This window comes from Mycetomoellerius zeteki, unplaced genomic scaffold (genome assembly GCF_001594055.1).
Source record: "Mycetomoellerius zeteki isolate Tzet28-1 unplaced genomic scaffold, Tzet1.0 scaffold82, whole genome shotgun sequence".
In the NCBI taxonomy this organism is placed as follows: Eukaryota; Metazoa; Arthropoda; class Insecta; order Hymenoptera; family Formicidae; genus Mycetomoellerius; species Mycetomoellerius zeteki.
In genome coordinates this window covers 94,461-108,649 of record NW_017257851.1, presented here as the reverse complement: position 1 = coordinate 108,649, position 14,189 = coordinate 94,461, and the positions used below count along the sequence as shown (strand labels likewise).

General features: G+C 39.2%; 2 protein-coding genes across 3 annotated transcripts in view; one reads left to right on the top strand and one right to left on the bottom strand.

The window, feature by feature from the left end:
* Positions 1-21: 21 nt before the first annotated feature.
* On the top strand, positions 22-8,092 carry LOC108729940 (calmodulin). Its single transcript, XM_018459323.1, has 4 exons — positions 22-373; positions 5,563-5,737; positions 5,982-6,224; positions 6,720-8,092. Exons 1-4 carry the CDS (start codon positions 371-373, stop codon positions 6,746-6,748), a joined length of 450 nt encoding a protein of 149 aa, XP_018314825.1. The 5' UTR covers positions 22-370; the 3' UTR covers positions 6,749-8,092.
* Positions 8,093-8,120: 28 nt separating this feature from the next.
* LOC108729939 (GILT-like protein C02D5.2) overlaps positions 8,121-14,189 on the bottom strand; it is a 10,596-nt gene continuing 4,527 nt past the window's right edge. Inside the window, exons 1-4 of one of the 2 annotated variants that reach the window (XM_018459321.1) lie at positions 13,732-13,813; positions 11,488-11,678; positions 10,868-11,188; positions 8,121-10,628 (exon numbers count right to left, since the gene is read on the bottom strand). In XM_018459321.1, coding sequence (XP_018314823.1) covers positions 10,539-10,628; positions 10,868-11,188; positions 11,488-11,678; positions 13,732-13,786 — 657 coding nt within the window. In that variant the 5' untranslated portion in view covers positions 13,787-13,813 and the 3' untranslated portion in view covers positions 8,121-10,538. Of the gene's footprint in view, positions 10,629-10,867; positions 11,189-11,487; positions 11,679-13,731; positions 13,814-14,189 lie in introns of those variants that run through there. The other variant, XM_018459320.1, reaches the window with a different exon arrangement.

The following is a 14,189-nucleotide window of genomic DNA, read 5'->3' as shown; positions in this document are numbered from 1 at the left end:
GTAAGGGGACGGCGTAGTGATATCCGGGCTGCGGAACCAGCGGCGGCCCACAGAGAGCCTCGCAGATCGAGAAAGACACGGTGGACTCCATTGCTGTCCCGAGTGCGTTTCTCGCCGGACTTGGTGTTCCGCCGTTATTGCGTGTCTGCTCGTGCACGGTTGACGAAGTTGAGTCTCCTTTCCGGCCCGAACAGCGAGCCGTTTTATTTTCCCACGAGCGTACGACCGATCAATCGACGTATCCCTGGGGATTGTGATTAAATACACTCTTGTTGTCCAGTGTGCGGGATAAACGCGTGTGTTAACGCGGGCCGAGCCTTCTCGTGCGTGACCGGAACGTGAAAAGAAACAAAAAAAGAGGACCCACAAGATGGTAAGTACTCCATCCGTTTGTGCCGCGACAAGTTTCTCGAGAAAGTAATCGCCGCGCGTGACGTTACGTGCTTCATTTCGTTCTACGCATATATTTCGTCGTCACCGTCATTATCGTTGTCGTAGTCGTCGTCATCATCGTCGTTGCCGTGTCTGGCGTTCGTCCGAGAGCCGTGCCCGCGAGGGCTCTCGGTTTCTCGCCGCATTGACGCGTCGCCGCCGAGCGCACGTGCGACGAGCGTAAACCGTGAAGAGATGCGCAATTTACGAGGTTACGCATTTGAACTCGCCCTCGGTCTCCATGCACTCCATCTTTCTTATCCGCCGGTAGAACGGATTTCCTTTTCTGGAAGGATCGGCGGGAGTCTCGTTCTCTCTCTCTCTCTCTTTCTCTCTCTCTCGCTATCTATACATCCGTCTCCCTCTCTTCGTCGACCGTTCATTGCCAGCCTTCGTCGGTCGAAGCGTACTTCGCTCATGCCGCCCCGGAGACTGCCCCGACTCCCCGCGGTTATCGATCCGGCATGGCCGTCTATACTTCTCCGTGCTCCTCGCCGAGTTTCTTCCGCAGCAACGAGGAAAATCTGCATCCGCGCGAGCGGAAGTAACGGCCGATCGATCGTCGCCGTGTGAGGGAGAGAGAGAAAGAGATACGTATGAGGAGCGAGGATAGACAAGGGAGGCTAAAATGCCTCGACGTTGCTTTTCCCTCTCACGTCGTTTGCCGGCGGATATTTCTATACTTCGGGAAGAGAGAGAGAGGGAGAGAGAGAGAGAGAGAGAGCGCTCTCTCGCGTTTTGCGACCTGACGCCGCGATGTGTTCCGGCGGGGCGAAATTGTTGCGTTTACGACCGGCTAGCGTACGTTAACGCGGAACGAGACAAATAGGCAATGGTTCGCCGCGGATCGGCTAATTTCGCTCGTCTATCCTCGCATCTTGCGGATCTTGTCCGCCTCATTGTTCGACTTGACGTTGGCCGTTGGATCCCCGCAATCGCGTTGCCCTCTTGGACTCGTCGAGATAATCGACGAGCGCCGTGCGACGGTTATCTTCTCGCTGCTCGTCCGTTCGTAAACTACTAAATTCACGGCCTTCGCGCCCGAGATCGAAACGCCGCCGCCAAGTTGCCTGTCCCACGATCCGCTCGCTGCTACACTTTCTACACTTGTCGATCAAACTGTTTTGTACTCGTATTTATAAGCTGCGTTCGGTTTTTAGCGCCTTCGGTGCTCCCATCCTCGTTTTATGTCTAGTGAACGATAAAGACAAAATGATTGACTGCGATCAGCAGAGTAAAGCTGCTTTTTCTGCTGAACGCAGTCTTTAATACGATTGATTATACATTTAGATACAATGAGGAGTTAAAGACAAAAACAATTATATTAAAGAATTTTACAACAGTCGCAAAGTTGCTTTATTCGTTGGACGTAGCCACTATAAGCGCTTGAAGCGTCAAAACCGAACGCACCCACATATATATATATACACATTAATACATTTTTAAATCGAGGGCAGAAGATATCGCGAGAGAGAAAGTGCAAAGTACGGACGAACGGAACAGATTTTAAAATTTTCTTTTTTTTCCGGTTATCGAGAGGAATATCCGATCTCTCACGTCATCCTTCCGATCGATGAATGCATCTACGCTTCGTTCCTCGCGACCTCGGCGAGATTTCGAACGAATCGAAAGACGCTGCAGTGGCGGCGACGTCGCCGTCGTCGTCGTCGTCGTCGTCGTCGTCGTTATCACACGCCGCGATCTTTCCTCTCCTTCGATCGCGGGCGTAGATAGATACCTATCGGAGCACGAAATACGAGACCGGAGCAAGCGAGCGAGCACGAACGCCCGACCGCTCCTTTTGCATAATCCATACGGGTCACCCGATACTCATCTTTAAGGGCGCTGCCGGGTTTCTCGTAACGCGTGCGTACGTGTGTTTCTGACGCTATAGGTCTGTTTTCTGAACTAGCGTACACTTTTAGAACTTCAACTGAAATAGATATAGACGTTTGATATTTTGGCGAAAGCGAGAAAGGAAGTCGTAGACTCGCAATCTGATTCAGGAATAAGAACGGACCTTTCGTATCTCTGCTCCTTTTTTTTTCTCTCTCTTCTCTTCTTTCACGCGACGCGTTTCTATCCGGCGATCAAACGTTAACGGCGATACATCTCGTCGCTCGCTATTGATTTTCGCACTCCCTCACCGTCGCTCCTTTTACGTTCCCTACGCGCCCGCCGTAACCCGTTACGCCAGCTCATCCCCCCCCCCCCCCCTCTCCCCTCCTTTCTTCCATGACGGGTTTTCTCGTTGACGACGTCCGAAGCGATTCACGTTTCGTCCGTTCAGCCTACGACACACGATGCACGTTTCTCCTGCTGTATTATTATACTTGCGTTTTAGTAAATTACTAGAATTGCACCATAGGCAGAATTTCTAGTAATTTACTACGCAAGCGATCCAACAAGGAAATAACGCGTCGTGTGTCGCTGGCTTTACTCGCACAGCCCTTCCCCCATGAAAACTCGCCCTGCCCTGACACGACGCGGCTTTCGCGGCCCCGGGAGCCATATTTCTCGCCGCCCGACGTTCGAAAAGTGAGGTTATCCTGCGGCGAGTCGAAGAGTCGCGTCGCCAGTAGGCCTATTCTGTAATGCGGGGTCTACAATAGAATTCGTAGCGGTCGTAGGGTCTCAAGTCGTAGAAAATTGACCAATCACAGTTGATTATTCTTCTCATATTCGACTGTGATTGGTCAATTTTCTACGACTTAAGACCCTACGACTGCTACGACTTCTATTGTAGACCCCGCATAACTTTTTAACGACAATTTTACTAGCTAGGAATGTCGTTGCGCAGGTATTTTACATGGTGAAAAAACTGCGCAACGACAATATAACGATACCGAACCGTCGTTAAAAGTTACAGAATAGCCCTACAGGCTTCTACTTTTGTAAAGCTGGTTCTACATTGGTCGCATCGCATCGTCGCAAGCTTGTGGTCCAATCAGAGTCGAGCTAGATTGATGTTGATTGGACCGCAACGCTTGCGACGCTGCGATGCGACTAATGTACGAGAATCAGTTTTATAGGCTTTCTACGATAAGCCATTCTAAGCTTTAAGTTTTAAACTGTGAGAAATTGATTAATCATAGTCAATAATTCTGCTCACATTCGGCTGTGCTAATAAATCATTGGTCAATTTCTTACGGTTAAAAATTCAAATATTAGGTAATGTAGAAAGCCTGGAACTCTTGACGAGTGTGTGTCGATTATATTATCGTTGCGCAAATGTTATGCCAAATAAAAACCGCGCAACGATGATGTAACGATACCGAATTGTCATTAAGAGTTACAGAATCAGAGTACAGACGCGATTCTTCATCAAGTGGCTGCATTTGGCATATCTCTGTGGCTGTTGTAATATTTCTTAATATGATTGGCTTATACATTTAGATCCAACGAAGAACTAAAAGCAAGACCAATCAAATTAAAGAATTTTACAACAGTGGCCGCATTCAGTAGAATATTTATTTTGCAAGTATTGGAAGTTTTCTTCGCGTAGATTGAATTATACTTTTAGATCCAAGGGAATAAACCTGTCAGCGAAGAAAACTTCCAACGGTTCCAAAATAAACATTTTTCCTGACGCGGCTATTTGCAAAGCTGTCTTATCTATGAACACAGAGGCATTTATCTCGATACTCCTGCAATCAGAGAATTTTCCATCCTCTGGAGTTTGATGTTTCCGCAAAGACATTGAAAATTTTTGGAAGGAAGCCACTATGACACTGAAACAGCGTCATATTTTGTGACAAGGAATGCAATGAAATAATGAATTACGACAAATCTTACTCAAGGAAAAAATGTACTAAATTTTAATAAATCATTGGTTTGAATATTTAGTACTAAATATTCAACTAGTAACTAAATATTTACCAAGCGTTGTAAAGATATTGTTTACTTGATATTAAAAATCATTGATTTCATTTAACTATCATTTTTTTAATATTAAGTAAACTTCTAAGTTGGTATTTAAATAAATATTTATTGAAATTTATAGTACATTCTTTCTCGGCGTAAAATTAAAAAAATAGACTCACTTTCTAAAGATTGAAACGTTGCATTTTCGCGGCACTACATGCTCTCGAAGTTGACCGAGAAATAACGGCGGTAAAGATAGCCGATGAAAAGCGTATGTAATAAAGACCTGTCTTAAAGTTGCTACAGTAGAACTTACGACACGATCCGCCTTGCGCGAAAAATCGATACATCTCGCGGCTACTTTACTGCGACTTTACACTACTTTACAACGAACGGGTACTAAATCAGCACCTGTCTGTAATTAGCGTCTAGAAATAGCTCGCGTCACGTTACTTCTAAAGATTCCACGTTGTCACAATTTTCCGGAGACGTTTTTAAGAGGCGCCGCATAATTTATATCGCGCGGCAGAGTCGGTCGGCCGCGTTTTTTAAATCACGAGTAGAACGACGCGTGTTGTGTGTTCTCTCCGTGCGATGATAGTTTGATTAAAAAGGGAAAAAAAAGAATTACCGTGGCAGATAGTCTTTTGCGTTAAATACATGCACGCACTTTTGGAGAAGAATCAAAATTTATTTTTACTACGCGCGACGTAGAGCCGCGAGGTACGCATGTTGCCTCCGTAGAATGCGAAGCGTTCGCGACGAATTACGCGGCCGGTCACTTTGTTATTATTCATGCGATCCTCAAAGTAGTCCGAGAACTCCTTATTTATGCAGTGGCAATTAAACCGCGCGTATGCATCATTGTGCTATTTCTGCCGGTATTATCACACATCTCATTGCCTTGCATTATTTGACGCGTCAGTGGAAGCGTTTACGAAACTTGTGCAACCTTGAGATTTCTGGAGATAATCCGATAATTAAGCCGGGACGTAACTTGTTTTTGTTACGTTAACTGAAAGAGTACGTTTTTAATGATACTCCGGAATTATCTTGACGCTCGTGCGACGTAAACTCTACCGTTTGTAAAGAAACTGGCTTGATAGTAGAATGTTTAAGTTCTTATCGAAGGCTGAAATAAGAATTAGAATAACGTTTTAAAATTCATATTTGCAAAATAACTATATTATATTCGTTCGCACTCATTAATACGTATGTAATTTATTAATACTGAGAGAATTAAGCTTTGTGTCTTTTATTTTAAAGGCTGATCAACTCACAGAAGAACAAATCGCAGAGTTTAAGGAGGCGTTCTCGCTCTTCGATAAAGACGGCGATGGTACTATAACTACCAAAGAATTGGGCACGGTCATGCGGTCCCTTGGTCAAAATCCCACAGAAGCCGAACTACAGGACATGATTAACGAAGTAGATGCAGATGGTACATATCCTAATGTAACTTCTTGACGTATGCTAATCGTAAATTACAAATTATTTTACACAAAAATCAATCGTCTCGCTCTATTCTATTTCCACTTGCGACCTTCGGTTAAATATCGTGTTTAATATTTCTGGAAGAGCTTGTTTTTCCACTTTGTCGCAAGATGTCAAAGCTTCTCCTTCTTATTAAAAGAGAAAAATAAACAATTTCGATAGAATCGACGTTGAAAATCTTGAAATTCTAGGTAACGGCACAATCGACTTCCCGGAGTTCTTGACCATGATGGCGCGTAAAATGAAGGACACGGATAGCGAGGAAGAGATTAGAGAGGCCTTCAGAGTGTTCGATAAGGATGGAAATGGTTTCATATCCGCGGCGGAACTTAGACACGTCATGACAAATCTGGGCGAGAAACTCACTGATGAAGAAGTAGATGAAATGATTCGGGAGGCCGATATCGACGGCGACGGCCAAGTTAATTATGAAGGTTGTATTACATTGCTTGATTTGTTAATTAGTCAAAATGAGACTTATTGTTGATATATCGCATACAGAATCTTTTAAATATACGTCGTTTTATTAGTATTGAAAGAATTATTGCTGTTGTGCATATTTAATTTATAATTTTAATTATCGATATTGGGGAGATATTTAAACAATTTTTTAGATTATGACGTTAAAATTGAATGAAATTTCCAATTATACGTACGCCAGCATTTCTTACGTTCAAGTAAACAACTTTTTTTATCAACAAAATCGTTTTTTTTCTGCAAATTAATGCAATTTTCAATAAAGAAGTTTGCACAGTTGGTTGACGCATAACTTCTTGTAACTTCTTCGCTTTTGACGTCACGATAAGAGATATCTGACTGTTTACCTTTCGTCGTTATTTTACCGAAACTGTCATATTTTGCAGACTTAGGTATAACGTAAACTAATGCGCACGTAACTAACGAGACATTTCTTTTGTTGTATTTTTCAGAATTCGTCACAATGATGACATCAAAGTGAATGCAACCTGTGTAATGGAAGAACTCGCGACTCGGAGTGGTGTTGACGTATTAAATAATTCAAGAAACAGAGAAAAAACATATGTAACAAAACGAGAATCAACCAGAAAGTGACAAATCTTGTATCAGGATATGAAGATGTCTCTATAAAAGCGCGAAGAGTCAACGTCCGATACCGCGTTAAAAAAAAAATCATCGTTTAACGATAAGTAATACAGGGCAATTAATTGTTTAATTAAAGAGTTATACCACTAAAATCATTATCTCTCAAAACACAAATATTTACGCGTGTATACATACACATACACACATAACAATAACTCGTTACACCGATACACATACGAACGCAACACTCTCGAAGAGTATACACGTACACACATACACATTCACTCGGATGTCTTATTTCCATTGGATAAAACAAGTTTGGAAGTGAGATAACGCGAAGACACACAATTGCGCGCGCATGTGCACCAACGACAAGAAAAAAAAGTGCATTTTCCACTTTCCTCTCTTTCTCGACTGCCCCTCCTCTTCTTCCTTCCCTCTCCTCTTGTCACGCCCTTCAGCACCATCGTCCTTCCCTCCTCCTCTCTACGCCTCCATCTATCCTCCTTCATTTCCCGCAAGTTTTTTCATGAGAAAGGCATGTCGAAGAATTGTAATTTCTCTTTACAAAGGGAGAGGAAATGTGTGTTTAGGGACAAAGTATAAATCCGATGTAAGATAATATTAAAAGCAGCAAAGGTTTATTTGCCAATCGAGAGAAAGATTCATCTCGAGAATTCCTTCGTTCATTTTTTTAATAAACGAGATACGTGTATAGTGAATGATGACATTAGGATACGTAGCTGCTAAATAGATGATGATGTCTCTACCGTTAAAATGCATGCACATGTACAAATGTTTGTTTGTCTCTGTGAGAGAGAATTCGGCCTGGACCGATCGTTTTCCAGACAAAGAGAGAAAGAGAGCGAGAGAGAGAGAGAGAGTATAAATACGATGCGCTTCGGCCTCTGGGTTATTGATGATGACTTTAAATGCAAAAGCTGTGCTGGACCCCTCGATGCCTCACAAACGAATAACTTAATTTATATAAGTAACGAGCGAGAAAATTTATAAAAAAAGAGATGAAAGAGAGCGAGATGAGATAAAGGGAAGAAAGAATTGGAGGAGAAGCTTCGAGGAGCTCAGACCTAGTGCTTTCGCGCGCGTCGCGTCTTGCGAGACGGGATTATGTCTGTCATATCTGTCATGCGGATGACGTCGCGCGAACGCGGACGAGTCGCGACGCGATCGATGGAAAGCTCCAGGATCCGAAGTCTCGACATTCCTATTTGAAAAAAAATAATAAAAAAGAAAAGTCTCTTCCTTACGCTTTGAATCAACATCATCCAGCCTCTCGTGCTCGTGCACACGGGACTCACACGTACACGTAACGTTTTACGAACTATACTTACGCGAGAAACTATACACACGAAAGATTATACACACAGAGCAAAAAGAAAAAAAGAGAAACACTATAACACTATATTCACGAAGTGCGTTTTGCCTCCAGTTCCATTTTAATCTCCTATTTGTAAACTTGCCTTCCACTCTAAGGAAAGCCTTACATACATGCGCGCAAAAAAGATTTAAAAAAAAAACGAAAAAAAAAAGAGAAACAACGTCGACACCACTTTTGTTGATATGTAAATCTATGGAGAAATAAAATAGGGATGGGGGATTAAAGGAAGTAAAGGCCACAGTGAGATCGGTGCATTACTTTTCTTCGCCCAGGGGTGCGTGCCAGTCTCGTAAAAACGGAGCCAACCAGATCGGAGAAACTGGTGTGATTTTTGTGCGATCCGTACAATATAATGTTACTTAAGAACTTGAGAGCAAAGAACATAAATGCCGTACAGCGTAAACATCATGCGTGTCGGTGGTTCAGTCATAATATATATGTAATATATATATATATATAATAATTTACGAAAAATTTAAGAAAAAAAAATGAAAGAGATAATTCCTCCACAGTCCTTTATTATTTAATATTGAAGTGAACAAAATGAGAAGTACTTGTATTTCTGGTGACCTAGATCGCATTGATCATTAAACAAAAAAGAAAAAAAGATAAAAAAAAGTAAAAAAGATAAAATAAATATATCCTCATTTTTAGGTCACAGCTACTCGATTCGTTTCCTTCATTACTAATGGACCTCTCGTTTCAGCAACCATCTCTTTTTGTGTTCGATGGCATCTAGATACTTTGCTATGAGAATATTTCATTGTGTCTCTGTGAACAGGATCCACTTTACATATCTCTGACTTTTCTCGCTACCCTCGAAAACTTTTGAGAAGAATAGATATAGGTTACAAGAAAGTACGGTATTAATTGTAATTAGGAACTCTCGCTCCCCATTAAACACCCGAAAAAAAAATAGGGGGAGAGAAAAAAAAGCACACATTGGATCTATTTGTAAACTGTGGTTATTCTGTGTCCTGAAGTATATTTCCACACTTACACTCTTTATTAAGAATGAGAAAGATTTGTCAACACACTCGTTTTGTAAAAGTGGTCGTTAGTATTCGACAGGCATCTGTATCTAAATGCTTCCAAATCCGCTTCGTTTCATCGAACACTGATACCTAGCGATTAAGTCTCTTACGTTACAAAGACTCTATTCCAGTATTTAATATAATAGTAATTTTATATCCGTATCGCAAAATCTATTTATTGAAAGAATTTTCGCGCGCCGAGGATAGATAGATAGATAGAAAGAAAGAGAAAGCGAGCGAAAGAAAGAGTGGCGCATGGAAGCTCTTGTTGTGAACGTTAACATCGAGGCAATGCCAAATCTTTACTGAATAATATTGAAGCGTTAGCTCTTCTAATATTTAATTTAGCGTCCCCTCGATCTTTGTTATTGAAATACACGTTGTTGTTCTTAAAAAAAAAAAAAGTTTATACCGTATTTGCGGAGGTACCAAGACACATCCTGCTTTTATCAAACGTTGTATTTATTTCGATGTGTACATACGAACGTAAAATTGATCGACGAAGTGAGTTTTCGTTCGATTATGCTAATCGCAATTTTTTAAACAAACAAGTTCGTTGCGCTATAAACAAAGTGAGAACGTTGTACGTTACAAAATGAGGAAATACTTTTTTTTTAATCAGATTATTTCGAGCATAGAGCTCTTTTCTTTTTTATTATTTTAACCGATTGTAGTCATTCAATTTTAACGCTCCTTAATTTCTCTGAACTTCTAATTCGAAAATTGTTTCTAGTGTATGTAAGTATATTCTCTGCCGTATCTCAAAGGCGTTCTTCACTTCTTGTCGTACATAAATAAAGCGGCACAGTTTGTATAAAGTGTTGATATTAAGTTAATAAATTGTTCCTATATATACTTATATGGGAGCAAACTGGTGTTTATCTATAATACAAGCGATTTTATCTCCCCGACAAAAACAGCCGAGTGTATCTGACGTGACGGAAAAACTGCGGGATATCTCTTACGATACACACGACTACGGAGACTTTACAACTGCGTCATTCCGTGCAATTATGCGTCTATATGAAAAGATAAATTACGTATTGTTTTCGTATAATTACTCTTCAATAATTAACAGACTTATACAAGATGTAGAATTGTCTTACTGAGAGATAAAACAGAGAAACAGTTTTTATTTTTTTTTTGAAAAATACTATATTTTTTCATAAATGACTTTTTAAACTCGTGTAACATAATAACAAAATTCGATGATTATGCAGATATGTTTTGCTAGCAGTGAACAATGCGTGCTCTCACGATACACATTCTTTTGGTGGAACTTTGAAACGCAGGCACACCTCCTTCAGTAAGTTTTTCAATATCCTCACCTGATGCTCAGAACTCTGAAAATATACGGATATCATTTACTTACTTTCGACGCACATTGCTTTTGAATTAATATTTTATTTGTCGTACGACAAGTTTTTCAAGTATGTTAATTGGTCACAAGATAGAGAATTTCTGGAAACTCGGTAACTTTTTTTCTCTATTCTGTAGCTAATCAACACGTTTAAAAAATGTATCATATGACGTATGAAAATTAACGTTATACTCTATTTAGCGTCACGAAACGAACACTCACCCCGTCAAGAGTAATTGTTGGTATGAAAGACACTCGCGGCACGAGGGAATTCGTCATCTCTCCGTACTTTGCCAGGAGTTCCTGCCCCCTTCCAGTGTTTGAACACTTTTTTATAGACTCCAGGTCAACGGGTATTCGCTCGGCGCACGTTTTCATTATTCGTACCGGGTCAATGTTATTCTCGATCATGCAGGCCACAAATTGCAGTTGTACCGATGGGTCCTTAATGACGTCGATGGAGCAAGCGTGTATAATGTTCGCCTGACACTCGATCGGTCCGTGCTGGCACGTGAACTGATACCCATCACTCGTTTTTATCGTCTGTGTTGGAAATCGAATACGTAACTTTAGAAAGCTTGCCGTTTAACTCGATCCACTGATCTAATTGTCTCGATTAATGATTTCATTCTCGCGATATATTTAGTTGCATTAATTTTAAAATATAACGCGGTTAATAACAACGAATTTCCAGGTAAAATACAGAACCCCCCATAGAGCATCATCATGACTTCATTTGTTATTTACATAACTAAACTTATAAATGACAAATAAGATCATAATAATAACGTCCTTATGATATTGATTTCTGTGTTTTACCAGAATCGCAACGGTTTTCTTACCTTCGCTTTACCATACGGCACCAGCTCAATCTCTATGTTCGTCAAGAGTTTTTGATACGTTGGATTTAATTGTTTTAAAACGAAACTACGCGAGTCCGGGCATAACGCTTCGTAATACACAGCCACATGTACTTTCTGAGAAGCCGGTCCATCCTTTTCGCTCAATGGTGTCGCCGCTTGGTCCTGAAGTTCTACAAAGAAAGATATTAAAAGATTTTGATTTGAAAATATTCTGAGATGTTTATATAAATCACAGTGCTTTAATTTTTAATTTTTATCATTATTGAATAAATAATTGTTACCTTAATTATTTGAAATTATTTTACGTGAGAAATTGTGAATTGTGTTTTTATAATTTGAATTCTACGTAATATTTCAGTATTCAAGAAACATTCATGATGTTCGAGATAATTTTTCATAAGAAAGAAAAAACCGCAACGATTCTTTTTATATAATTTCTAATTAAAAAAAGGCGTAATTTCTGTGAATCATTGCTTATCTTGTAATCAGGACAATGATAAATGGGAACTTTGATTTTTTTTGTTGACTGACGTCAGCGGTGTGATTATCGTATATATTTAGCTTAATTTTTCTAACATTATGTTTCTATTTGATTTTTCCTCCGTGTGATTCTCGTTCGTTTTGATTTAAAAATACGAATAAGACGTGTGATGTATAAATTCAATAATAAACACTTTCAAGATTCTTTACTTTTTAATAATCTGTATTTATCCTTATTAAAGCAAAAATCATTATTTCGAGCTCGCGTCGGTATCCGAGACTTAGGCCTGTTTTTTTTATCAAAAACTTTGAATTACTGTACACAGTGCAATAAATTGAAGTAAGGTAAACTATATTTGTCTCGCTTCGACTTACTACATCGATGTGTACCAGTTTAGAAAGTTCATCCATAAAAAGCAAACGTGCATATAAATTTTAGTACTTCAGGATTTTTCGATTTTAGTACTCAATTTTTATCACCATTGAATAACAATTGTTACTTGGGTTATTTGGGATTGTTCAGCGCGAGAAATTGTGAATTCTTTTTATAATTTCAAATTCTACGTAAAATTTCAGTGCTTGAGAGACCTCATTTTCCGCAAAAAAAAAACGCGATTTTTATTTTCAATCGTACAATTATAATCATGCATACTTTGCATCTGTCTTACAGTTCCGATCGCAAGGATTTTTAGCAATTAGATTCTTAACCATTTGACAGATGTTACACAAACTGCGAGCGATCGTGCTTCAAAACTCGGCAAGTGGAGGTTTATAGCAAATTCAATTAGGCTACACACATGAAGTGTGTTGTAGTGCGTCTAATTGATGTGTAGAATTAAGGGGATGGGTGGAATAAAATCCTAATTGTAAAATCTTGATATTAATAAAAATTAAAATAACTTGCTACTTTTTATTATATACAAATGAGTACAGTATCGAATGAATTTATGTAATGTCTTTAAGAAGTTACATGTTACAATACTTTTCTATTACGATCAATATTACATGAAAAAGCTAATTGCTAGAAAAAGGGCCGAAGTAGAATTGTGCCTTTATTCCGTCCATCCCCTCAATTGCACACTACATTTTGATTCCAATGTAAAGTGAAATGCAAATATTTAGAATCATAAAATATATATTTTACCTAACAGCACAATCCCACGGAATACACAAAGTCAAGAGAAAGTTAAAATAACGTTTTTTTTTTATAAAATGATTATTGATTTAAGCATCAAAATATAAAATCGCTTTGATGCTATTTTGATTTTTTGTTGACTTTGGGATAAAGTGTATTCAGGATTTCATGTTTTAATTTTGTTTCTATATTATATGTATATATATATATATATATATCTTTATAACACATTTTAATAATTTTTTTATGACGACTTTAATGTATACCAGTGCTCAATCGAATTCGCTACACATTCGAACGATAAGATCGCGCCATTTCAAAAATTTCACAATCAGATATAACGACTCGAGCAAAACGACAAGTCATATCAAAATGATGTCAAAATGACTCCAACATGATCATTAAAAGTCATTTTTCAATCGTTACGGTTCATTTTCATATCATTTTAACATTATCGTGACTTGTTCTGCTTGGAGATGCGCTCGTCGAACGACAAATTGCGCAACAAGGTAATCGCGAAAAATCCGGCTAGAAATATCAATCTGTGGCCTTCAATTGTGAGGTACGCCATTCTTATCGTACCATTGTATTGAAAAAAAAAGACACACCTGTGCGATGCAGATGTTTCCGTAAAGTGGTTCCATAAAGTGCGTAATGTATCATTTATCCTTGTTTAATATTCAGTGAATAAAGATAAAATAATGCATCGTATGCTTTACGGAATGCAGTCAGAGCCGTACGAATCGATATCGGATCATCGGACTACAACACACTGGAAAGTCTTGTAATAGTTGGATTCTGATTGAAAATAAACAAATCAGAATTTTCTTATTAATAATCTGATATAATTCTAACTGAGATAACAAAAATTCAGACCGATAGATCAGAATCTTCTGGTTGATCGTTCATTTCGTTAAATCTTTTTTTAATTCTTAGAATTAGAAAATATATGAACATATAAAACTCAAACTATACTACTTAGCTGGTGGAAAAGAGCATCAGTGAAAAACCGATAACTCTTCGATTTTTCGAAAAGATACGGCTTCTCGGAGGATCGATGGACGAG